At 31.2% G+C, this 27,291-nt stretch overlaps 1 protein-coding gene across 2 annotated transcripts in view; it reads right to left on the bottom strand.

Annotated features, from left to right (window-relative positions):
* Positions 1 to 3,116: 3,116 nt before the first annotated feature.
* Positions 3,117 to 27,291, bottom strand: part of LOC143229435 (nuclear factor NF-kappa-B p105 subunit-like) — a 153,902-nt gene continuing 129,727 nt past the window's right edge. For both annotated transcript variants that reach the window (XM_076461764.1, XM_076461765.1), the window contains 6 exons: positions 25,462 to 25,681; positions 23,193 to 23,359; positions 20,008 to 20,247; positions 17,598 to 17,814; positions 15,197 to 15,387; positions 3,117 to 9,375 (listed from right to left, as the gene is read on the bottom strand). In XM_076461764.1, coding sequence (XP_076317879.1) covers positions 9,247 to 9,375; positions 15,197 to 15,387; positions 17,598 to 17,814; positions 20,008 to 20,247; positions 23,193 to 23,359; positions 25,462 to 25,681 — 1,164 coding nt within the window. In that variant the 3' untranslated portion in view covers positions 3,117 to 9,246. The remainder of the gene's footprint in view (positions 9,376 to 15,196; positions 15,388 to 17,597; positions 17,815 to 20,007; positions 20,248 to 23,192; positions 23,360 to 25,461; positions 25,682 to 27,291) is intronic.

A 27,291-nucleotide genomic window follows, 5' to 3' on the forward strand; every position in this document is an offset into this window, starting at 1 on the left:
TTTTGTAATTGCCAAATAGATTTGTAGTTCTTGTTTCTCTTTGTCATCAAATTTTATGCAGTATCTAATGAATATAGATGTGCATTCTGTTAATTATGCACAAAGTGTTTATGCTTAAGATAAATTCCAAAATGTCCCTGTTCTTTATATTTCAAATATATTTATAATTTTTTATTCATGTCCCATGGGTCTTCTGCTTATTTAATGTTAGCAGAATTACTCTAAAGACAGTCACATAAAACCTTACAGATGGAGGTATGTTGATCAATGCATGTAAATGATTAGTGTTGCTAAGTCAACATTTTTCCCATTTTGCAAGTCACATTTTCTTAATGGATTTTCTTCTATATATTTATTTCCCACAGTGAAATGAACTGTCATCAGTTAAAACAAAGATTTTGGAAAGCAACTGGGTTACTTATGATGGCTTTTCCAAAATGTCTTGATAAAAAACATTGATTTTGTTTTTGAATTCTATGACTTTCCATCATCTCTGAAAATCCTAGGTATAAATATTTTTTTAAAAAGCTATGCATTGATGGAGAAATAAAAACAAGAGGTCATACCAAATATAAATGTGGAGAACATTATAAGGTTCTTATATCCAGGACCACAAGACTAAAGATGCAACAGGCAAGGAAGTGTATAAAGGTAGTCATGGAATATGCTCTTTTTTGGTTTTCTCTTCACCAGGGTGGTGGGTAAATGACACTGGGTTCCCACTATATCACATTTGGTAGAGGCTGTTTTATGACACAGGCCATCAATATATTAGTTCTTGTCACTCTGACAGGATGTTATTTAGAACTTATTTTAATGATAGGAAGGTGTGATTCACAGAAGATTGGCTCAGAGGAAAATCTTGAAACTAAATCAGTAAATTGCTCTAAGAAAACTCTGTTCTGTTGCCTGAAGAAACAAGAGAACTCACCTGAAAAATTAAACTCACAGAAAGCAATAACATAAGACCTGTATGTTTGGGTATCATTATGTGATGAGATCTGACTGACCAGTTATTATATCAAGCAAAAGTGATAAATCCATGTATGAATGTGTGTATGTAAAAGCGCATCATCTTGGTGTTATTAAAATTTTATCTATGTTCAAAAAAGGTTATTAAAAGTTAAAGCCTTACCTAACTGAGAATAGTGCTTTTCAACATGTTTCAATGGCACAATGGATGATAATAGTGAACCATTCCCTTTTGGTAGGATACTGGTCCAGTGCAAATTAACCCATAGCTCACAGCTAGGTAACCACCATGTAGATGGATAAACTGATAAAAGAGTGATAAAATGTCTTGGCCAAAGATAAAACAGCATGATTAAGCCAGTTTTGAACTCACAACCATCCAACTTAGAGTAAAAAGCATGAAGCAACTGAGTCATGCTGCCCTTCCAGTGAAATTGTACACCTGACTATTAAATCATAGTTAGTCATTGATAATATTGAATCCTAAGTTATGTAGTGTCACTGAAAGATGAACTAAAACAAGCCCCCCAGAGTTATTAAATGAGATTTTTCACCTTGTAGTTGTTCTTCTACTTCTTTTAAATATCTTTTAACACAATATGCCAAATCCATCGAAGTACATTCTTTGTGACAGAACAACATATATGTTTTATATTACTAGGTTCTATGACTTCAATCTATTACTGAAAGGTTTTTATTACACAAAAGTACATCAGCCAGATACTGTACATTTTACTTTCTAATTATCTTACTTGACATTTTAAGTATCACAAAACCAACAACACTTTAATAGAGTATGCCTTCTATAGAACTACTACTAAACTTTACTAACTCTTACAATGTCTGCTCAATTGTTTTTCTAAAAACACTTCAATTCATGTAGAATACAAAGAAATATATATGTAAAAATGGCTCGTTTGGGTTGACAAAATATTTTACGTAGAAGAGTGAACGTTTCGACCTATATTTCTCTACAAGTGGGTTTTCTCGACATCACTGATTGGAATACAAAGGGTTGATAACATTAAACATTATTTTTAAATCTGTGAATATCTTTTCATTAATAGCTAAATTAGTTACTAACTTAATGTTGAATATGTTACTTGATGGATTACACACAAAGCAAATTTGAGTATGCAAATTAACATGACATAACCCCAGCTGATATGAAGTTGCAGTGAAACAGAATGTATCAAAACTACACTTTGATATTGTTTAACATTTTGTAGGTTATGTGATGCTACCTGTATATAACAGTCTCTTGTGACACAAACTATTCAAACAATCAGATCATAAATATGTATTTAGCCTAGAAATTTAGAATTTTCCTTCTGTTAATGACATTGAAAAATATAAGAGCATCAATTATTCTTAGGCATCAAGAAAGAGACATACAACAAGCCATACTCAGCTACAGTTAGCAAGTTAGAATCCACAAACTCAAAAGTCATTTACAAATCCTGTTTACATTTCCAAGGCAAGAGTAAGAAATATAATCCAGGCAGCTTCCCTCTCGCTCTCTCTCTGAAAACTAAGGTTTCTCAATATTAGGTTCTCAATCATACCACCTATTCTTTTTTGTATATCTTATGCAAATGGAAAATGAAGTGAGTATTCATGCTAATCCAAATGAAGACATACTGGTTAAGTTATTAGATGTAACACTTGTGGACTTTTGTGTGACTGGAATTATGAAACAAGCACTGGGAAACTCTTATCTCTATAGAATACACAGATTACTGAAAATATGCAGGGAATAGAGGGTGGTTTGCACATAACAGCTATTTTTTGCAATGAAGACAACCCTGCAAGGATATATAAATTAAGATGTACGGTCAACATACTAGCCAAGATTGAATTTCTGACATCCTCGTGCCTCATTTGACTGTTCTGTTTTTAATTAATTAATTAAACATTAATCCTCTAATAGTCCTACAATCTCAATCTGTAAAAGTATAGTCCTTGTGTTAATTTGAAAATTCATCACCCTCAAGTAGAGAAAAAAAGACTTAATCTGTGAGCACTACTGACTGTTAATTATTTCTGTAAAAGTTATTAATTTTCGTCAACATAACTGCTAGAAAGAAAGTCAACACAGACTGTAACAATATTGTGAGGCATAGTCAACTTCTGTAAATCACTGATTTTCAACAAGCATACACTTGAACAGTTTTATATTAACTGTATTAAACTAAACCATGTACATACAAAATACTGTTTTACTAATTTACTACATAATTAGAAATATGATTTAGGCTGTATCTATAATAATTGTATCAAAAGTATCTGCAATCCCAAAAAGACATAGTCTTACCAAATTACTACATATTACAATACAGTACATTCAGAAGCTTGAAATTCCCTCCATATGTTTTCTCAGTAATGACTATCTGTTCAGTATTAAATTGCTTGTAATAAGTTTTATGATTATGAACAGAATTTGTTTTGCTGGACAATAAGAGAACCTTACCTGCCTCTCTTGTCAAGATTTTCAGTATTTGATCAGTGGTTTTACTCGGAACACGAAAAAAAAGGTGGAACAAAAAATGGTCACAGGTTTGTATAAAAAAACACAGTTAAGTCATACATATCTTTACAAGCTTTCCACATAACATAAGCTTTAGAAATTAACAGCATAAAATATCACTAAATATAAAATAACACTTTCCAAGAATTCTTTTATTACCTTATGGGTTAAACAACATGTTTATAACCAAAATATATCATTCAACAAACAATTTGAACACCTGTCAATCTATCACACACCATCATTTTGAAACTTGTGAATCTTACTTTGATAACCGAATTATAAATTAATGTTGAATATTTTAACCAATGGATTATACACAAAACAAAAACTGAAAACCTTTTTTCAAAGAACATGATTTTATGTCACCTTAATCATTTCAAGAGTTGGTACTTTTTTTTTTTTACTTCCAAAAACCTTTTGTCAATAACTGCAAATGTGTTACAAAAACAAACACGAGAAGTGACAAACCGGGTTAGTCTTCATAAGAAATTGAAATCTTTGCATTTCATATTCAGCTTTACATTTTAGTATTTAAAATTTATACTTGTTAATATTATGCAACTTTGAGACCGATTTCTTAAACAAATTTCACTAACATCATAAATATTGTGTCAATAAATATCGTATCTGTATGGGGCTGGCAAGTTTCTCACCACTAAAAACAAATTTAAGACTTCAATACATATTTCAAAAATCAGTTTTCTTTACTCTTGAAGTTGGAACTAAAGGTTATTTAAAAGGTAATAAAAATATACCTAAAATACCATTTAACCACTAGACCTACCACTGGCACAACAGTATAGAAAGCTTATTGTGTAGCTTCATGATAGCACAATAACAAGCAAACCATCATGATACAGGTGGCTGTTTGCAAGTTCAAAAGAAAACATTATATTTTTATGATGTTACAAAGAAGCAATTAATAAAAATTGTCTGCACCTATTTTAAAAGCTCATACCATATAAAAGTACACCATCTTCTTTATACAACTTAAATATAACTTTATAAAACTTAAATTTTAGAATTTTCAGCCATATGTCACAATTCTTTTTAACAATATCACAACTTTAAGTAAATAAAAATGATTGGATAAAAGAAAGGAATATATATAAATATTTCACTACCATGAACCCATTAAAATTCTGACTAAATATATCTTTTAACACCATTATCTCTATCTAAAAACTATTTAAATAGATATGAATAGAAACTAACATTTGGAGTAGACTATTAACCAGTCAATTAAATTTCTTTTTGCCTATGATTTTTAGTATTTTTTTAATTCTAGAGGGATTTTACTCTAGTATGAAAGACCTGTTTAAAATCAAACTTTTACTTACAGTAACACAATACTTTTTACAAAACTTAAAAAATACCATTTGCAAAACACCTTCTAGAGCCTGAATAATTTAGATGTTCTATTTCTTTCTTCTTGTTTTGTGTGTTTAAAACACTGCAACTGATGATATAAAAGTTCATACACATAACTGGTCACCTTGTTATATTAAGTCTTTTAAAGCAAAAAAAACAAACAATTTCCTTACAGTAAGGGTAACATTATAGAAACTTGATGCATAATTATGTACTAAATGACCAGCTCAATGAAGTTTTTAAATTTTACCTCTTTTATATTTTCAGGAATTTATTAACAGTTTATCTCTCTCTACAATACTAAACACAAAAACTTACAGAACCAATTATGGTAACCTAGTTAACTAGAATTAGAGATTGAGAAAAATATTGTGATCGACAAATTTCCTGGAGTATAAAGTGAACTACACTCTAGTTTTTTTTTCTTCTTTGCAAAACTTTCAAACAATGTCAACAAGATGATGCTGACAAATTCTGAAACTACAAACCCAAACACATTTATCACATGAAAACATGCAAACATGAAAAATTAGTATTATTATCAATACCACCAAAGTAAGTGTACACTTTTTTTTTTAATATCACAGATAATCATTGCACACACACTATGCAAACATTCTTTTGTTCATATTTCATTCTTAAATTGTCTTTATATCACTCCCTGTGAATTTCTAATATCAATTCTTGCAAATTTTTCATTTTATATGCTTAGAAAAATATCAAGTCATATATAACCACCACTCAATTTTTATGCATTAATCCTTATTCCAGGAAGTTCTGCTGCTAATTCCACACTCAGGGTTTAGAGGACACATTCTATAATAAACTGTCTGTCCTTCCAGATTTAATTAATTTCATGAATCACAATTATTTAACAGATATACCAATGATATATCATAGGTCTATGGATAGTTGTATAGTTTTACTTCATAGTTTTGGTACTTTATAAGGCTTAGAGAAATAAAATTTCCAAAGTTTAGCTACTTTTATATCTGATTTATGCTAGCTATCCTGTTTCATTTTTTTTCACATTAAATATCTGACAGAGATTAAAATAAACAAAAATAGAATGTTGTAATTTAAGAAAACCTACACTGGTAAATTATACTTCAAAAAAAGTAACATTTCTAAAAGACTTTTGAGTGTGATAAGTTCTGGTATTGAATAAACCCTATAAATTGACTTATTACAGACAAAACATCTGAAATGTTATATTTAAACATGTTTTAACTGTGTCAGACTAACTATTCTAATAACTCAACATCATTCAAAGTAAAAGTCTAATTTCTTTATAACCCAAAACCCTTTCACAGTCTAAACATTTATTTATACTTTTAGTGAGTTCAGTTCAGCTTCAGGAAAGAGAATACATTTAAACAGGTTAATTAAATAAGATTAATTTTAAATATTGAAAAGTTGACATTTAATATTCAGTATATATTTAAATTAAAAAATTGACATATGATTACAGGTGGGAGATTTATTCATTATAATAAGTATTGATTAATGCCAAAAACATATTCAACTAAATAAAATTAGTGTTTTCAAATATTTCTGTTCTCAATTTTTCCATCTATTTAAGTACTCAAAATATTTCCATTATGATTTCTATTTATTATTTTCAATTTAATTAAACCCATATTAAGTGAGTTCAGCTTAATCAATTTGTGTCACCTCACGAAAATAACACTATGAAACAAAAGTTTTACTTTTTCTTGTGCCTGGGCAGAAAGCATTATTTCCCAAATGCTTATGCCTAAAGTAAATAGAAAAGACCTATTTTTCTCTTCAAACTTTGCTTTTGTGATATGGGTAATGAAATTTTCAAATTCACCCATTTTCCAGAACATTCCAGGTAGATTCAGTGCTGAGGCAATTGGAATTGCCTGTAACCTGAATGAGTGGCATACCTTTATTGATAGCTCATCCAGAAGCCTCAAAGCTGTGCTGCTCCATAACAGGAATAAGTATCTGTCTCTTCCCCTAGCTTATTCGGTGCACCTCAAAGAGGAATACAACAGCATCAAGACCTTGCTATAAGCCTTGAAGTATGATGAGTATAGTTGGGAGGTTATCAGAGACTTCAAAATGGTGGTATTCCTGGTGGGTCTCCAAGGAGGTTTTATCACATTTCCCTGTTATCTTTGTCTTTGGGACAGCAGGGACACTGCAGCACACTACAACAGGAAGCACTGGCCACAATAGACTGAGTTCTCTTTGGGGAGGCACAATGTCAAGTGTGAGCCACTAGTGGACCTCCAGAAGGTGTTGTTTCCACTATTGCACATAAAATTGGGTCTTATGAAACAATTTGTCACAGCTCTTGATAAGGAGTCTGCAGCCTTCAAGTACCTTTGAGACTTCTTCCCTAAGCTGTCTGAGGCAAAAGTCAAATCAGGTGTCTTCCTTGGACCACAAATAAAAAAGATCTTGAAAAGCACAGAATTCCCCACAAATCTCAATAAGAAGGGAAAAACAGCTTGTGGCAGCTGTGTTAAAGTGGTTTGGGACTTCTTGGGCAATCAGGCTCAGCATGGCCAAGCGTGTTAAGGCGTTTGACTCGTAATCCGAGGGTCGCAGGTTCGAATCCCGGTCGCACCAAACATGCTCGCCCTTTCAGCCGTGGGGGCATTATAATGTGAAGGTCAATCCCACTATTCATTGGTAAAAGAGTAGCCCAAGAGTTGGCAGTGGGTGGTGATGACTAGCTGCCTTCCCTCTAGTCTTACACTACTAAATTAGGAACGACTAGCACAAATAACCCTCAAGTAGCTTTGCGCAAAATTCAAAAAACAAACAAACAAACAAAAACATTCTTGGGCAATCACAAGGCGAAAATTATGTGAAGCTGGTTGAGGCTCTGGTGAAGAACTTCGGCAAAATGGGCTGCAGGATGTCCCTGAAAGTCCATATCCTTGATGCTCATCTTGATAAATTCAAGAAGAACATGGGAGCATACTCAGAGGAGCAAGGCAAGCACTTTTACCAAGATTAGACTTTGATGGACTTTGAACACCGCAACCAAGGAGCATGTAATGAAAACTTGATAGGAGACTATATTTGGGGCCTGATAACTTTAGTATAAATGCACGTAAATCTTAATTCATATGTTGTTTTATTCAGACCTTATGTAAATGAAAATATGCAAATTTGCCCATTTTTACATAAAAATAGATTAATTTCTAAATTTCATTATCCCAGTCACAAAAGCAAAGTTCAAAGGGAATAATAACCATTTTCTGTACTTTTACAACATAAGCAATTAAGAAATAACACATACTATCCAGGAACAAAATTTGTGTTATGTAGTGTAATTAATCACTTTGTTGAATGTAATCACTGAATAAACCTGATGATTAAATGAATACTCAATTCCAATAATTACCTAGTTCTACCTAAGATCATACATTTATCTCATTGCCACCAAATGAATTCTCACTATGTTTCTTAATTTTTAACTTTTTTCATTAGAAAAAAATAAATTACACATATAATGCCTGAAATATTTCATAAACTGCATTTTAAAGAAAGAAATATTGTGCTCAAAACAAAACTTAGCAAACTGCTACACCATAAAATGTTGAGTTATTAGTAATCTGGAGGAAGCAAGAAAGTGAACTTTTCATTGTCACTGGATTCTAAAAGAATCACAATACTGATATTGTCCTATCCTCATAACAACTCCTAAGCTTTAAGTCTAAAACTTCAAATTTACCACTGTTTTGTTACAGTTTCCCACCATCTTAATTAACCTAGTTTGTAATCTTCTCACTACTGAAGGCTTCTTACCATTTGTTGGGCCTAATACAAGTTGACTTATTTATGTTTTGTCGTAGCACTCAGCCAAACAAATTTTTTTTTGCCAAATTTCTTTGATGAGTATTTGTGTAACTGGCAACAAAACTGGTTGACAGCAAAATATATCTGAGCACATGGAATAGTTAACTTAGAGATAAATTTAGCAACAAGGTACTGATACCACCATGAAAACAACTAGTAACTGGGTTACGTAACATGAACTTATTTAATATTGAGAGGCTTAATGCATAAAAAAAGACAACTGGTAATCAGGCACTATTTCTTCTTCATATTTTAAACACAAAAAATAAGCTAAACATTAACTGTGAATTCCATAAACACATACTTTACTAGAAATTATCAATTAAAGATACATAAAACGTTAAAAAAATATTTTATGGTAGTCATATCATCAAGTTTGGATTTTCTGGTTGTTATACTATTAAATTCCTACTCTTCTTAAGCAATCCTTTTGTTCACATATCCAAGAATTTTACTTCCTTACTCTCACAAATACTATTTAGATCAAATGATAAAATTACATAACAAGCTTTAAATGTTTTTTTTTTTCTTTTTTAGAAAACTGCATTTTCAGTCTCTGCTCTTTCATATTTTTCCAATATCTTTTTCAAGCCAGCAAGCTTGAGTGCATTTTTTAAAGCTTCATCATCTGCCATATCTGGAGAGCTATTCTCTTCTTGTGCCTAAAAAAAAAAAAGGTTCCAAATTTGTTTCACAGTTAGATAACATACCATGGTATTCTAAATCAGTGCACACGAGTTAAAAAAGTGATGTACTCACAAAACTTAAGGTTATGATTTGATACAAAGAATTTTGGATATTACACAGCTTTAACTATCTCTTTCCACACCATGACAATAATGAAAAGTCATTGAAAACCCTGAAGCTTTTCCTCTTCTCACAGTACAAATACATAAACCAAATTGCAGGAAACTTAGTAGGAACATAACAATTTTAGCTTAACAAAATCAGATTGGTTAATTTAGCTTTTCTGAAATTTTCTAAACCAATGTTTCTTAACATAATTTTGAATAAGAAATAAATATTGTGCTCAAAACAAAACTTAGCAAACTGCTACCCCATAAAATGTTGAGTTATTAGTAATCTGGAGCAAGCAAGAAAGTGAACTTTTCATTGTCACTGGATTTTAAAAGAATCACAATACTGATATCACCATGATATCCAGCACCCATTGACCTACGTCAGTCCAGACAACAATAGTTTTACTAATAATATTCTTGGTTCAAATCAATTTATCATAAATAACAAGTTCATTTACTCATCTACAATACTTCAGAATAAAGACTTTAATAATATTTAACAAATAATTACTTGAGTCACTGGAATATTTTACTGACACGTTACGTGCTCTCTATACCTAAAAGACTTGTCATAGAAGAAAATGTACACAACCTTATAACAAACATAATTTAAAAAACATTTTCAGGAGTAAAACGAATGTCTAAAGAAAGTATGACAAATTTCCAAATGACTGGTTCGTTCCTTAGTTTTCTAAACTTCTCACTAAATGTAGAGAAAGGTAAGTCAACAATGATGATTAATAAATACAAGGGAGGCTGATTTAAGCACTTAAAGAAAAAAGTACAATTTAATTTCGTCCGAGATATTGCTCATAATTAACTGTGAGGATGAATTTATAAGTAGGTCACTAGGGCTAAATGTTATGCTTAAGTTAGTATGTGTGGTTTATATTTAAATAAGACAGAGATTAGATTGTTTGCTAAAGCTATTAACTCAGCTGTAGGGAAGTTTTAAACTAGGACTAAACAGTGGTGAGGAACAGGATAAACTAAATGCAAAAAGAATAAGATGCAGAGAAAAGTTTAGCATAGGATACGAGTATAGAAGTAATTATAAGGGTAGGCTTAATTGTTAGAATAATAAGAAATAAAATAGATGACTTTAGAGCACTGGTAGGAATGGATGATTTTAATACAATGAGAATAACTACAACATAATTAAATGTAGATGATTTTGATGACAGAAGTTTCTTTGAAATACAGGATTACAGGCTATTTAAGATGTAAAGAGTTCTAAAGAGAGAGGGAGGGGTGGTTTTATATGTAAAATGTGAGTTCCCTCATGTGGAAGTTGAGGATATCAAATATAATAGTAAGGAGAATGAATCCATCTGGATTTTTATTAGTAGATATAAAGGGAAGAAAGAAGATTGCAACAGAAATTTGTTAGAGACCACCAGATGATACTGATGAAATTGTGAGATAATTTACAATGAAGGTAAATTTTAAGATGTTAGTGAATTCATAATTATGAGTGATTTTAATTTCAGGCATACAAGCTGGGAAATGCTAGAGTCAAACTGTGAGAAAGGATAAAGGTTTGGAAACTGTTCAGTATGGCTTTCTTCACCAATTAGTTAAGGAACCTACTAAAAATTATGCTACTTTAGATTTATTATTAACTTCAAATACAGAAATAATTGCTTAATTAAGTTTGATGTTTTGCTGCACATGTAGATCAGAAATAATGATATTTTGTGTACAAATTTCAAAAAGGCAAAATCTGAAGGGATGTGACAAGAATTACCTGTTGTGAATTAGGCAACTGAGTTACTTAGATCAAATGTGGGAAAACATTTTTAAAGAAAATTTTAAATATTAAAGGTAAACATGTTCCTTACAGAATGAAAAGCATTATAAATTTATATTGGTTGGTATGATGGGAGATTTAGAAGACTGTAAAAGACAGAGAAAGTTAGTGAAACAGGAAATTAAGACAATAAAAGGAATGTATAAGAATAGGTTGCCTGAAAAAGTAAAAATTAACAGGAAGGATTTCTTTGAACACATTAAGAGTAAACAAAATGTCAAAATGAGGGTAGGACCCTTAAGGGATGTTAAAAGTAAGCTCATATCTGATGATTATGAGATGACCAAGTTATTAAATATTGGTTTTTCTTCAGGACTCATTCTTAGGATCTTTGATCTTTTTTATTTATATCAATGACACAGATAAAGACTTGATTATAAATTAATAAATTTGCTGATGATATCAGTCTTGGATCTTGTTAGCTATAAAAGGAATGGTGATGCTTTACAAAAGGATTTAGATCATTTAGTGAGTTGAGCAAATAAACAGCAAACTGGTTTTAATTATAATGAATATGAGTTATCATAATTTGAATTACAGTATAAATTGGATGCACATAACCTCAACAGTATCATGAATAAAAAGGAATCTTTATGTAATAGTGAATAGGTCTAAAGCCATCCAAGCAGTGTGTTATTGCTAGTGGTATGGCAAATAAAAGTTTATGTTGTATCTACAGAAATACTGAATACAAGTCTAAAAAGGTTATAATTTCATTGTATAGGTCATTGGTAAGGCCACATTTGTAGTACTGTGTTCATTCTTGGGCTCATTATGTTAGAAAGGTTTCACAGATGGATTACTAGAATGGTGCCTGGGAAGGAAGGTTTGTCATATGAGAGAATAAAATCTCTCAAATTGTTTTCTCTTGAAAAAAGAAGAGTTAAAGGGAATCTGAATGAGATGTTTAAGATTGTAGAGGAAATCAAAAGTGTTGATGCATCATCTGTTTTCATATTCAATAGTGAGAATAGCACGACTAGGGAACACAAACATAAATTCTTGCAATCTTAAGCTAACTTCATTATTCTAACAAGATAATACACCCTTGTGCAAGTTAATTGAAACAAAACAGAATATTACGATTTTTTCAATTTTTTGTGTTTTATTTCTAAGAATCCAAAAATTACTCACAAATTAATACATGATATGACCGCCTTTATTTTTCAGAAGATCATTAATCCGCTTTGGCATCGAATCAATGAGTTTACTGCAATCTTTATTAATTTTTGGATCGCGGTACCACACCTTAATTATGGCCTCAATTAGCTTATCTTTCATAGTACAGTATTTTCCCCGAAGTCTTTCTTTACAAATCTCCCAAAGATTTTCAATAGGATTTAAGTCCAGATAGATTTCAGGCCAATCCAGCACCTTTATTCGTGTTGTAGTCATAAAATTCTTTACAAGTTTCGATGTGTAGCACAAAGCCAGATCTTGCTGAAAAATGCCAGATCCAACTGGAAATCTCTTTTTCAATTCTGGAACGACTCTTCTCTGCAAAACTTCGATGTACTGTGGTCCTCGCATCATACCATTTGTAATATGTAAGCCTCCGATGCCATAGTAGCTGAAAAAGCCCCAAAACATCTTCTTCAAGGGATGTTTTATGAACTGATTGATGTGTGATTCTCGAAGTTTCTCACCTGGAAATCTGTGAGCATGCAAACTTCTTTGACTCTGTATAAAAAAGTGAGTCTCGTCACTGAATAACACCTTCCTCCATTGTTCTTGCATCCAGTTCTTGTATTTCAGACCCCAATGATACTGTTTTTTCTTCAATGGGTTGGTAAGTTGTTGTTTTTTGACTGGTCTCCTTGCCCTTCTAATGCAATTTCGAATGACGTAATATTCCTCAAAATTTCGTCATATATCCCAAAAATAGATCGAATGTACTGCAAAACACAGCTAATGATGCCATCTGTGTGGAAAAATGACTACTAAAGGAAATCAGCAGGTCCAGTGAGCCTAAACCGGCCGCCATGCTGAAAATATTGTAAAACAATCATTTGTTTCAATTAATTTGGACAAGGGTGTTTGTCTTTGGAAGAAGTTGCTTTTGAATATTGTGGAGGTAGTAAATTTAGATGAGTTTAAGAGAAGGCTAGATATGCATATGAATGATAAAGACAGATAGGATTTAAGATTTTTTTTATTTTTTAAAGTTCATTTACTTATCATTTTTGCATATTTTGAAGAATAAGACAGTCAAGACTTCTCCTCACACCATTTTATTATTCAATCTTCATTGGTTTGAATGGTCTATATTTTGATCTATACAACTGTATTTACTCTTTACTTGTAGCTTTTTCAAAGAAGAAACAGCAGGAAACTATCCACTTGTAGTGGTTTCTTTCCTCTATACAATTTATTCAACAAAAACCTTTATCTACAAGATATATAAATATCAAATATCCCCATTGCCAATTTTTTTAGTTTTAAATCTTCAATAAACAACCAAATGCATAAGACTTGTGGGACATAATGTCAGCATTTAGTTATTTCTTTTTGACACTGAAATCAGCTTCTTGCACTTGCAAAAATATGGTTATCAAATATCAACACTAGGTTTGTGCTCAAACGTTTGTTCACTACACAGCATATTCAGTATAGTTCTTAACATTCAAATGTTTGTCAGGCTGCACTGAAGCAGCAAAGATTTTTTCTCCTGTTTGACACTGATTGAATTGTAATCATGCACTAAATGACACTCATATGAAACAAGATCAATTATACAAATTTTGATTTGTATATTCTACATTTCTTACAAGAAAATCTGCTGTATTAAAAAGCAAGCACACTATCAAAATGTTACATGTAACAGCTCTTTTCTCACACTAGCACAAACAATTATAATGAAGCATGAGAGAGTAAGTTTAGTGGCTAAATTTCTTCAAAACACACTGAAAGTCTAGTGTACAAGATGTAAGAGACATGTTACAACAGAATAAGCAAGTAACAAACTCTTTAACATCAATGATTTTAAGGTTTAATAAGTAGCACCAGTATAACTCCAAACTTTCCTCTTTCCTCAAGGCACGTGCAATTAATTAAAAATGTTGCTAATAAATGTAACTGATATTGTTACTCTCTCTTGTTACTTCCATTTTAGTTGAATGTTCATTTATTATTTTCTAACTGAACAGTTAGTATTATTTCTTCTGTTTTGATGTTTATTGTGTTTTAGGTGGGTTTAACTGGACAACAATTTTATGCTAAAAAGACTGTGACCATTAACTTCTTTGAAACAGTGACTGTTAAATACATTTGTTTTGCTTAAGTCAGATGCAGTTCTTTTAATTGGCTAGAAGAAGGTATTCTTACAAAGCCATCTTGCTGTATGTAGCTACATGAATCATCAAATGTGTATATATAGATCATGTATATTTTTTATTCCTGTTTGAAATATAAAATATAATTAGTGTTTTACAGAATGTATTTTAAAACTATGTGTGGCTGTTTTATTTCATTTATATAAAGTACCTGTAAAAAAAAACAAAAACACTTTCAATCAAATATGAACTTGTAGTTATGGTGACATAATTGGTAAATTATGTAAAGTAGTGATGCTATTAAAGTTTAAAACCTAAATTATAATATGTTATGAACCTTCAAAGATCAAAATATACCCTTCATTACTACTTCTAGTTTCTTTCCTTAAAATACTTTGAACAGCAAAAAAATAGGAAAAGTGGATGGTAAAATTTTCTGTTCCATGCATAAAAATTTTAGTTTTTCCTCACTCTGAATAATTTATTATTTAGTAATAATATTTGGTAACGTAATTCATCATTTACCTTTTCCATTACACCTAACAAAAAGGATTTAAAACAATATTAAAGTTTAACAAAAAGAAAAGTAACTTAATAATACCTTGATGTTTTTTTGAAATCTTTCTATTATTTCTTTTGATGGACTTCTGTTATTCTGACAAAAGTTTTCAATGTTGGTTAGCATATTCTCATCGAAACCAAGAAAGAGTCCAAGACGCTTCCACTGATTATCTTTATCTAGCTCATCATAGAGAACTTTCAGGTTCCTGTCTTTTATGTCCTGGATTTCCCCTGAATACATAAGGAAGTATCTTCCATTAAAAAAAAAATATGAAAAAGAGAGCTTTGTTTTTGAAGTACAGTATGAAATACAGTGGTCAAAAGTATGTGGAAACCCAACTATCACACCCATATGTGCTTGTTCAACATTTCATTCCAAAACCATGGTCATAAATATGGATTTGGTTCCCCCTTTGCTGCTATAACCGCCTCCATTCTTCTGGGAAGGCTTTTTTACTAGATTTTGGAACATGGCTGCAGGGATTTGTTCCTATTCAGCCACAAGAGCATTAGTGAGGTTGGGCACTGATGTCGGACAAGAATGGCTTGGCTCGTGGTCGGCATTCCAATTGATCTCAAAGATGTTTGATGGGGTTGAGGTCAGGGCACTGTGCAAGCCAGTCAAATTCTTCCACATCAACCTCAGCAAGCCAGCCATGTCTTTATGCACAGGGGCATTTTCATGCTGAAACAAAAAAGGGCATTCCCCAAACTGTTGCCACAAAGTTGGAAGCACAAAATTCTCTAGAACGTCACTGTATCTTGTAGCATTGAGATTTCCCTTCACTGGAATTAAAAAGCCTAACTCAAACCATGTAAAATAGCCCCAGACCATTATTCTTCTTCCACAAAACTTTACAGTTGGCACTATGTATTAAAGCAGGTACGATTTCCTGGCATCTGGCAAACCCAGATCCAACTGTCAGACTGCCAGATAGTGATGCATAATTAATCACTCCAGATTCAAATGGCAGTGTGTTTTACACCATTCCAGCTGACACTTGACATTGCACACGGTGATCGTAGGCTTGTACGGCTGCTCGGCCATAGTAACCCATTTCATAAAGCTCCTGACGAACAGTTCTTGTGCTGACATTGCTTCCAGAGGCCGCTTGGAACCTAGTAGTGAGTGTTGCAACTGTGGACAGATGATTTTTATGTGCTGCACGTTTCAGCATTCGGTGGTCCCGTTCTGTGACCTTGTGTGGCCTACCCACTTCGTGGCTGAGTTGTTGTTGCTTCTAGATGTTTCCACTTCACAATTACAGCACTTACAGTTGACTGGGGCAGCTCTAGCAGGGCAGAAATTTGACAAACTGACTTGTTGGAAAGGTAGTATCCAATGACAGTGCCATGTTGAAAGTCACTGAGCTGTTCAGTATGACCCATTCTACTGCCAATGCTTCTCTATGGAAATTGCATGGTTATGTTTGATTTTATGCATCTGTTAGCAATAGGTGTGGTTGAAATAGCCAAACCCACTACCCACATACTTTTGGCCATGTAGTGTGCATGTGGAAGCTGAGTATAACAAGGTGGAAGAATAAAACAACTAACATACAAGAGGCTTCTCTTAGAGAAAAATGTACAGTGCAGAAGAACCTGATTGAATACTACCCATAAAAGAGCAATGTGTAAAATAATACATCAAGTAAATGAAAAGAAATATCTGAAAGTTTTAATATATTTTGCATTTCTTAAATTCAATGCTGATGTAATACACACACACACGTTACAAGAAAGTTATGAGGTGATGAGCTTTATGTCCTTTCAGTCTGACAGAGACCAAAATAAATTCAAAACAGGTTATGATTATAATGAATTTATGCTACATGTAAATAAACATATTCAATAATTTGCAGAAAAGGATATTCAAGAATGATAAAACTTTATAAAATACATCCCTGGTATGTAACTACTCAGTCTTTACTGTTTTTAAATTTCAAATTAGTTTTGTAAACAGTTACTAAGTACATTAAATAATCCTTTTACCTTTTTTTAAATGTTATTTTTAAACCTAATTTCAGGAAATGAATACAAGTCATATATTTTGAATCAGAATGTCACCCTATATTTTATTGTGGATGATTAAAATTTACAAATTTTAGATTTCAACAGTGATTAGTATTAGCATATTGCATTTAAGTTCATAAAAAACAACCACATGTAAAAATTATATGTTCATTCATTTTTTTGTTTTGGGTTATTCAAATCAACATGATGAAATAAGAATATTCTTACTTTAAGAATAATTTCTAATTTAAATAAAAGTATTCTTGTACCTATAAACAGCAACCCAGTTATAATATAATTTTAAATATATAATGCATTGTTGCTTATATTGAGAAAAACAACAACAACTCCGCATGGACTTTCAGATAATGAAGTTGAATCTGTCATCTGAATCATTTATATTGGTATTATTATTATTAATTGCTTACCACTAGCATATCCTGAGCCAAACATCTTAAGCTGATGAGCACAGTCTACTTTAGGACTGTCAAAGACGTGTTGTTCTCTCATATCATCTAATTTTGTTACTTCTGAATTGACTTTTGGAAAAGAACCATCATTCCTCAAACTAGCTGATGATAATGACATGTACTGAGGATATCCTTGTTGTGGATATTTTATTTCTCCGGCCAAAATCTGTTTGAACTAAAATTGTGCAAAATATTTATATCTTTGGTCTTATTTGAATCACATTTCAGTTCTAGATGGAAAACTTTTGAAATGCCTTAGCATTCTTTACTAAAATCATTTCAGTTAAGATTTACTACCTTTGAAAGGCAGTGAAGTAACATTTTCACTCTTTACTTTGTGAATACACTACCTAAAACCATAAAATAAGGAGTTACCTATATCTCTCTCTCTATATATATATATTACATAACTTGGAAACATCCTTTAAATTTTCTTTTATAAATTTACAGCATATATCTTGTATTATACCTCTGATGATACATCACATAGTAAATATATATAATATATAAATATATAGCATATTTGAGTGTGTTAAAATTAACAAGATCTAGAGTAATATGCAAAAGAGTTAGGACAAAGTTAAAAACTAGATTTCAAGCTATTTTTAAGGATAAATGGAAGGTACATTACAGGTGAAACATCAAAATGTTATTAATATTCATATTTAGTATGACAGAAACTCAGTGGAAGTGATTGAGTTCACCAAATAGTTAATATTTTGTGTATTACCTTTTCATTTTAATAACTGCAAACAGCCTTTCAGATATTGTTACAACATATTTAACCAAAATGTCATTTAGGATTTTACTATAAATGTTTCCAATACAGTCCAATAATGTTTGTTTGGATGAAACTTTTAAATTGCAAGTATTTGATATTTGATTCATTAAATCCAAGATCTGCTCAGCTAGGCTAATATCAGGGCTCTGTGAGGACCAATGCATCACTTTAGAAATTCCACGAGATTTATACTTAAAGTAATTTATGCACAGGTTATATGAGTTCTTAGGGTCATTATTTTCTAGGTAGTAGAATCCTTTACTATGTAATATGTAAATCACTAGATATACCATGATAGATCAGTATCTGATGGTACCTGTACTGGTCCATTGTTCAATGCATTTTGCAAATATCTCCCTGTTGCCTCAGCAGAAAATTACCTCCAAGCCATTACACTTCCTTCTCTATGCTTCACAGTAGGTGCTTTGAATTGAGGTATTTTTAATCTGTCTTCTGCCAGAAATACAACCTAAGCTTTGAACTAAATATTTCAAACTTGGACTCAGTCATCCATAACACCCTTTTCCAATTATCAAAAGTTCAGTTTTTGTACTTTTTAGCAAATTTCAGTCTCTTGACAATACTTGAAAATCAAAATAATAGTTATTTAAACTGCCACATGACCAAATATTTTATTCTCGTTGAGTCTTCTTGATACTGTAGAACTGGACACTTTTCTGTTATTCAGGATATGGTTGCTGATCTTGTGCTCATGATCAGTGAATGTTTTCCTTCCGTCCTGAAAGCTGCATAAATGAAGATAATTAACATCAGTATTACTGAGTTTGGGTGTTCTGTTTCTTCCTTTCTTATTTTCAAATTTATCTGTGTTAGCCTCATGATCAGTGTTTGGGGAGCATTTCAAGTGTGCAGCAATCTATCAGAGAGTCCAACCAGCATTACAAAGATTTTATGAAAACTCTCTTCTCTACTGACAATTCTCTATGTTTTTTGGCCATGACATGACAACAAAACTTAATATATAGTGATAAACACTGTTCTTACCCAGGTTTGTTTGTGCAGTGCTATTAAGCTGATTTCTTCCAGCATATATCAGCACCATATGCTGGCTTTATGTATATATAGCTAAGACACTGCATTTGGTTTCATGACAGTTATTTCAGACCCAAAATTTGATCAGTATGTTCATTAATGTACAACCCTTATGACATGCTCTTGATACAAGAATATGGGAATTCTAAAGAATGATAAGTATTCTCATCCTGGCTTATTAAATTCTCAACAGAGATCAGTAAACATTACCATAGTGTTGAAATTTACATTTTCTAATGGCATGTAAGAATTAACCCCATAACAGGAAAGAATAATAAAATATTCTCTTGTCCTAACACTTTTGCACAGTACTGTACAGCAAAAAATTATATTAAAGAAAGAATTAAAATCAAATTAAAAACATGAATAAACTAGCATGTGACTTATACTAGGCAACAAAACACGTGTGATGCATGTCAGCTTTGAGTGTTTGTTTTTAGCAAAAAGATATACAATGGGCTGCCTGAATAATGCATTTAGGAGCAACAATAACCAACTGGTTCTGGGCCAAGAAACATTTATAACTTTCCTTACTTCAGGGTTACCTTCCACCAAGTCAACTGCAGTTTTCCCTTCATGGTTATTACATGTAATGTCTCCTTCAAGAGAGTCACATCCACACTGGCTAGAACAGGATGTTGTGTCAAAATTTTGAATCAGAGGATTAGCATCTGCTTCCATTAATACTATAACAATGTCTCTGAGACCTCGGGTACATGCAAGATGAAGAGCAGTATTTCCTGAAAAGTTTTGGGCATCTATGTCCACATCATTCTATGAAACAATAACAACAACAAAAAAAAGACATTACTTTTTTTCAACTACAGTAAAGAAAAACCAAAACACTTAATTATAAAACAAGAACATTGAAGCTTTTTATATAATAATGTAATACAATAAATCAGTAACCATAATGGGGAAGTACATTCATACTATTTTGAGTATGATGTAATTAACTGGTAACAGGAAGTTTAGTGTACCACAAATTGTATTCAAAAAATAGAATTTCTCACGTGTTTTTTTTAATCACTTTAGAAAGATAAAACAATGGCTATAAAATGATGTAAAGCTGATGCAAGATGTAGTGAAAGAAACAAATAATTATTACATTTAGTACACCCAGTGACTTTTCCAAGCAAATATACATACATATATATATATATATATATATATAATGCACTTGCATATGGATACAAAGCAGTTGGTCTTGCTGAAGATAATTAATAATGAATTACTCATTGAGCTGTGATATAATGGGAAACCAGTACAACACAGTTACTCAAACCCACCACAGATACATCCTTCAACATTAATAGTTATGTCAAATATTCATTTGATAGATATTTATGATTCAATTACAAGTAATGGTGCATTTATTCAATTCAAAAACAAATATTTTCTTGAATACTCTCATCTAATCCACAGATCTAGGTGCTGTCACTGTGAGAGTTTAGTAATTCTTTTATTCCACTCAGATAGCAAATTATTCTTCAACTATTTAAACTATGCAAAAGCTATGGAATAAATGACAATTCAGAGATCTGTTAAATTACATGCAGTTAAAAAGAGGAACGAACTTATAATTCATTAATTCCACCTTGTGACAATATTTTCACTTACGGTGAAATAAAATGAAACTTCACATTAACTGCACACAGCTAATTCATCAATATCAAAACTTAAGGTTCACATATTTGATAAAAAATACTTAAATGAACACTGGTTTCAATGACTTAAACAATAATGTTTTACAAATTCAGGATATCCTAAACAAGTGTAAACTAACACTGATCAACGTTATATAAGTTAATTAATAAAATGTAAGAAACAATTTGTAAATAGATATCAATTCAGTTGTATGTTGTAATACAATGATTTCACAAACTACTATGAATCAGTTTTCTTTGAGCAAGTATTTTTCCATAATTGTTTACAAATAAAATATTATATTCATCTTAGGTTAATAATGTCTTTAATTACTTTTCTTATGATAATAGAAATCAAAATGTAATTACACATTTTATCTTGCTTTTAAACAACGTCCACCAAAACTTGACAGTTTGGTATCACTCAGTTCAAATAATGGTATCACAAACAATTTCTGAATTCAATAGTATTTTCATCACAGTTATGAGTTGGAAAATACTTATGTTAAATTTGCAAATTTAACACTTATTTACACATACATCATACTGATGAAATATGGAGTTTTTATTTTCCTATAATTACCTTGCAGCTGAGAAATATACTACTTACATGCAATAGTTAATTTTAACTATATTCATCTGTTTGAGGTAAAATATCAGAGTGCAATGATCTGATGCATATTTTGTATATTTTGTTTTACTGCTTTGAAAAAAACTACTGGATGAAGTTGGTTGGTTGGTTTGGCATTTTATGGCACAATGCAACTAGGCCATCTGTGCCATAACTGGATGAAGTACTTTGAAACTTGAGATTAATTTTCTATGTGTTACGTAGCTTCTGTGGGTAAAATATTTAAATACGAGATACTTGTATATACTTGCAGCTTTTCATTGTAATGTTTAAGAAACACATAAAGATATAATTTTTCTTTTATGTTTCAATCACTAATTTTAATACTTTTCTGAATACGTTTAGGACTTCCCTATCAAGTTTTTATCTTTGAAGATTTGATTTGAAACTCTTAAAACAGTTACATTGTGTTCATGATCACTAGCATACAATAAACATAAATTTTTCTAACAAATCTTATAAAGAAGCTAACTGTTAATCAGAGAATTTTATTCAGCATAAGTAGTAAGCCTTAAACCACTTTTATACATATTTTTGTCAGATGTTTTTAGTGAGCTTTTTTAACAGCTACTTATGCTACTAAAACTTTATACAAACACAACCTAAGAAACAATGGCTTTGGATGTAAAAAACCAAAACTTGACATTGTCAAGTGCAAAGTAATCTGACCAAGCTAACCTCACTTTCTTTAAAGAAAAACCTTTGTTTTTCAGCCTGTAACATTATAACTCAAAGTATAAAATAAGAAAGCAAGCTTTAAAAATTCAAAGTTATAACTGTAGTTGAACAAGCAAAGTATTGCCACGTTATGCTTTCATGACATTGTTCTAATCTATTCACAAATATCCACAACACTGAAAACCACGCTGACTATTACAGTTGAAAATAACAGAAAAACACTTAATTGTATATTAGGATTAAAAGCCAATGATTTCAAAACAGAAATATACACACTTATACCACAAAGTTGTGCAAGAGTGGTTGAGAAACAGACCAAACAAAATCAATACCATTAAATTGGTATTGAAGTTACACATTTCATTCAAAACTATTTCCACATTCACTATAAGAGGAAACATGTGCTGCATTAGGCAAAAAACAATTCATAAACATTTTTTATTCAGAAATCAATGAATTTAACTTAAATTCAAAAATTGTAATTTTCTAAAATATATTACATATAGAATTAAACAAACACTTAATGAATAGATTTTTTTATTTTTGTAATTCGATGATGTGATTTTCCCTCAAGGCAGGATGCATTTGTCATGAAAAATAATTTTGAAGGGAAACATCATTTCATGTGTTATATTCCATTTTCCACACACACTATAAAAAATTTCACATATTTTTTGCCTGAGAGGATATTTGTCTTTTAAGAGATTTTATGTTTCTGATCATGTGACAAAAACATTTGACAATTACCAATGTAATTTATTTACCATTTTCAGTAATATTCGAACAAGATGAGGTTGATGTTCTACGGCAAGATGCAGTGCTGTATTCCCACTTGTACCATCTGCTATGTTAACATCAGCTCCACTTTTACACAATTTGTCAATACATCTTTCTCTATTGAACAGTACTGCCAAGTGAAGGGGAGCAAACCCTGTAAAAATCAACAGATCATGAACCTTAGTTGGGTTACTTAAATCCGAAAAGTTATTTAAATCGTATATCATTAAACAGATCAATGTTAAATAAATTACTGTAGGATGATGTACAAATATTCCACAGTGTGTAATATTATATGGAACTACACCCTTGTGCAAATTAATTGAAACAAATGGTCATTTTACAATATTTTTAGCATGGTGGCTGGTGTAGGCTTTCTGGATCTGCTGATTTCCTTTAATAGTCATTTTTTCACACAGATGGCATCATTAATTGGGATATATGACAAAATTTTGAGGAATATTACGTCATTCGAAATTGCATTAGAAGGGCAAGGAGACCAGTCAAAAAACAACAACTTACCAACCCATTGAAGAAAAAATGGTATCATTGGGGTCTGAAATACAAGAACTGGATGCAAGAACAATGGAGGAAGGTGTTATTCAGTGATGAGACTCACTTTTTTATACAGTGTCAAAGAAGTTTGCATGCTCACAGATTTCCAGGTGAGAAACTTCGAGAATCACACATCAATCAGTTCATAAAACATCCCTTGAATGTTTTGGGGCTTTTTCAGCTACTATGGCATCAGAGTCTTACATATTGCAAATGGTATGATGCGAGGACCACAGTACATCGAAGTTTTGCAGAGAAGAGTCGTTCCAGAATTGAAAAAGAGATTTCCAGTTGGATCTGGCATTTTTCAGCAAGATCTGGCTTTGTGCTACACATCGAAACTTGTAAAGAATTTTATGACTACAACATGAATAAAGGTGCTGGACTGGCCTGGAAACTCTCCGGACTTAAATCCTATTGAAAATCTTTGGCCGATTTGTAAAGAAAGACTTCGGGAAAAAACTGTAATACGAAAAATAAGCTAATTGAGGCCATAATTAAGGTGTGGTACTATGATCCAAAAATTAGTAAAGATTGCAGTAAACTCATTGATTCGATGCCAAAGCGGATTAATGATCTTCTGAAAAATAAAGGCGGTCATATCATGTATTAATTTGTGAGTAGTTTTTGGATTCTCAGAAATAAAAAGCAAAAAATTGAAGAAATCGTAATTTTCCGTCTTATTTGAATTAATTTGCACAAGGATGTACCATCAAACTTTGAAGTCAATAACACTATGTAACAAAATTTTTACTTTTTCTTGTTCCAATTCTTTATGCATAAAGTAAATGGAAAAGACCTATTTTTCTCTTCAAACTTTGCTTTTGTGACCTGTAAGCACATAACGAAAACATGATGGGAGACTAGATTTGGGGGCTGATACGTGAAAGTGATTTACATTACAGTCACAAATCTCAAAAAACTACTCACTTCTAAACATTTCTGTATAACGTCAGTATAAATGCATGTAAATCTTGATTCATATGTTGTTTTATTCAGGCCTTATGTAAATAAAAATGTACAACTTTGCCTGCTTTTACATAAAAATAGGTTAATTTCTAAATTTGATTATCCAGGTTACAAAAACAAATTTCGAAGGGAATAATGGCTATTTTCCGTAGTTTTACAACATAAGCAATTAAGAAATAACACATACTATCCATAAACAAAATTTGTGTTATACAGTGTAATTTAACTTTGAATGACTGACTAATTTAGGAAAATGAATCATCATCACATAACTTTGTGCTATTCATATACTACCATCATGTTTTTATTTTTATTATTGAAAAAAGTACCAAACTTGTAATGTAAAAATAAAAATTTATAACAGTGAAAAAAACAAAAAATACACATTCCATAGCCTCAAAAATTGCTCTTGAAAATCACTTTACCATCAATTGTATTAAAAACTAAAGGCAAATGAAATAAAATTGAAGCAAATCCTTGATTACTGTTTAAATTTTCTTTATTAATTTTTTTATAATCACAAAAACATTTATTTCAAGCACATTTTTAACTTTCCTCAAAAATATTTTCCAAAATTTACATCTTCACAAACAAAAAATTAGAAGGGAGCTTAAAGTTTGATATAATATGACCTTGAGAAAATTTTGTAATCTTAGAATCTTTATCATAAACTTTTAAGTTTCAAACAAAATCAAAATATTAAATTTCTTGTAGGATAATCAAAGAAATCACCTTCATAATTCAATTTATTCAGATTAACAATTTGAGAAATATGCTGAGAACATTTATTTCTTTCAAGAAGCAGAGCAAGAGCAGTGTCATCCCCCTTCTTGACAGCTACATGTACTGGTGTATTTCCTTCATTATCAGCCACATTAAGGTCAGCACCATTTGACAGCAAGGAGGGAATAGCTTTGTAGCTTCCTGTCACCACAGCTAAGAACAGTGGTGTCTATAGAAAATAAAACACATACACACATGAATGGCAATGGCCAAAGCATGTTTCAATAGACAGGGTTAAAGCTTTCTTATTACTAGAAACTAATAACTTTACATGTAACTTTGTAAACAAAGTTTTTTTCTAAGTTTAATGCATCCTTCCTTTTGATATTTTAGGCATACAATGTTTTTTGTAAAGCTCAAACCATTTCCTACATTAGACTTCTAGATTTCCTGTTAATGATAAGTAACTACCGTTGAATGCATAACGATAATTACACTTCTAGCAAACACAGAGTTGAGCTCTTTACCTAAACGTCTGTCCAATTTTGGCACTTGAATAGCCCTTTCATTGCCATAGAAGCTACAAAAGAAACTTGTACACTTGTCTTAAAAGTCACGAATTACACTTCACAGTTGAACTAAAATAAGTTGCCCTCAGCCAGTTGAAAAGAATACATTCTTGACAAAATTTTAGTACAGGAGCTAAGTGAATTCAAACTCTGTGGCCAAATTAATATTACAAAAAAATTATGTAAAAATAAAAAAAAAATATATAGAAATGTCTAATTCAGTGTGCTGATGGTAATGAAGAAGATTAGCTTTACTACATTAACCCTGTGCAAACGGGAGGGTCAAAGAGTACAAGTAACAAGCTTTATTACACTTACATCCATAACTTAAACCACTTTATTATCAACAAATGTCCATAAACTCGGCATCCAAATATAATTCATAATTTAAATGTTAAAATCATCCGAGTTTTAAATTCTTAATGTTTAAAAAATTGCCAATCTTCTCTCTTCTGTATCATGTAACACATCTATTTTCTGAATTTTGCATTTAAGATTTTATAACTGAACAATACAATGCTTAACCAATAAAAAATACAGACTACATACAAAGACAAGCTAAAATATACAATCTGAACTTCCTACCATCCCGATTTGATTTGATATCAATTTGTCAAACCCACTATAGTAGTCCCTCTATCTTCACACACATTTTAGTTTTAGTGGTTAAATACTGTGTGTGTGTTGAGAAGATCACTGTCCAAAGCAGTAACAGAATTTTTTAAATATATTTACGACTCTGTCATAATGCCAAATGAATTGTTACTTTAAGAAATTATATGATAATGCTTAATATAATTTGTGTAATCTAAAATACATATATAAAAGTTATATGAACTACTCTTTGGCGAGCCAAGAGAGTAAATAAAAAAAAAAAAAAAAGGTTTGCTGAAGCCCATAATTTAAGTGCAAATATCCTGTATGCTAGAGTAAGTTTTAAATCTTTTATTTTTCTACAAGTATTTTTTTCTTTATTGTTATGTAGGTTTTAACAAAAGTAACTAAAAACAAATATAAGAAACTTCTTGGTTTAGGTAACAAAATTTACTTTAATGAGGAAGATAGGAAAGTTTTTGCAGTTAGCATGTGACTGTAACCTGATTGCATTGCTTTACCTAAGCTGTACCAGAAATTTGCTAAAATTTACCATTTTTCATGTAGAGAGGGGTTATAAAATAAAGTAACAAAACTGTAAAATTAAAAGAAAACTGGTGTGAAAGGTTAGAAGCTAAGACTTTTATTAAGATAATTAAATGTAATTGTCTGTTAC

The sequence above is a fragment of the Tachypleus tridentatus genome, chromosome 10 (genome assembly GCF_004210375.1).
Source record: "Tachypleus tridentatus isolate NWPU-2018 chromosome 10, ASM421037v1, whole genome shotgun sequence".
Taxonomy (NCBI): Eukaryota; Metazoa; Arthropoda; class Merostomata; order Xiphosura; family Limulidae; genus Tachypleus; species Tachypleus tridentatus.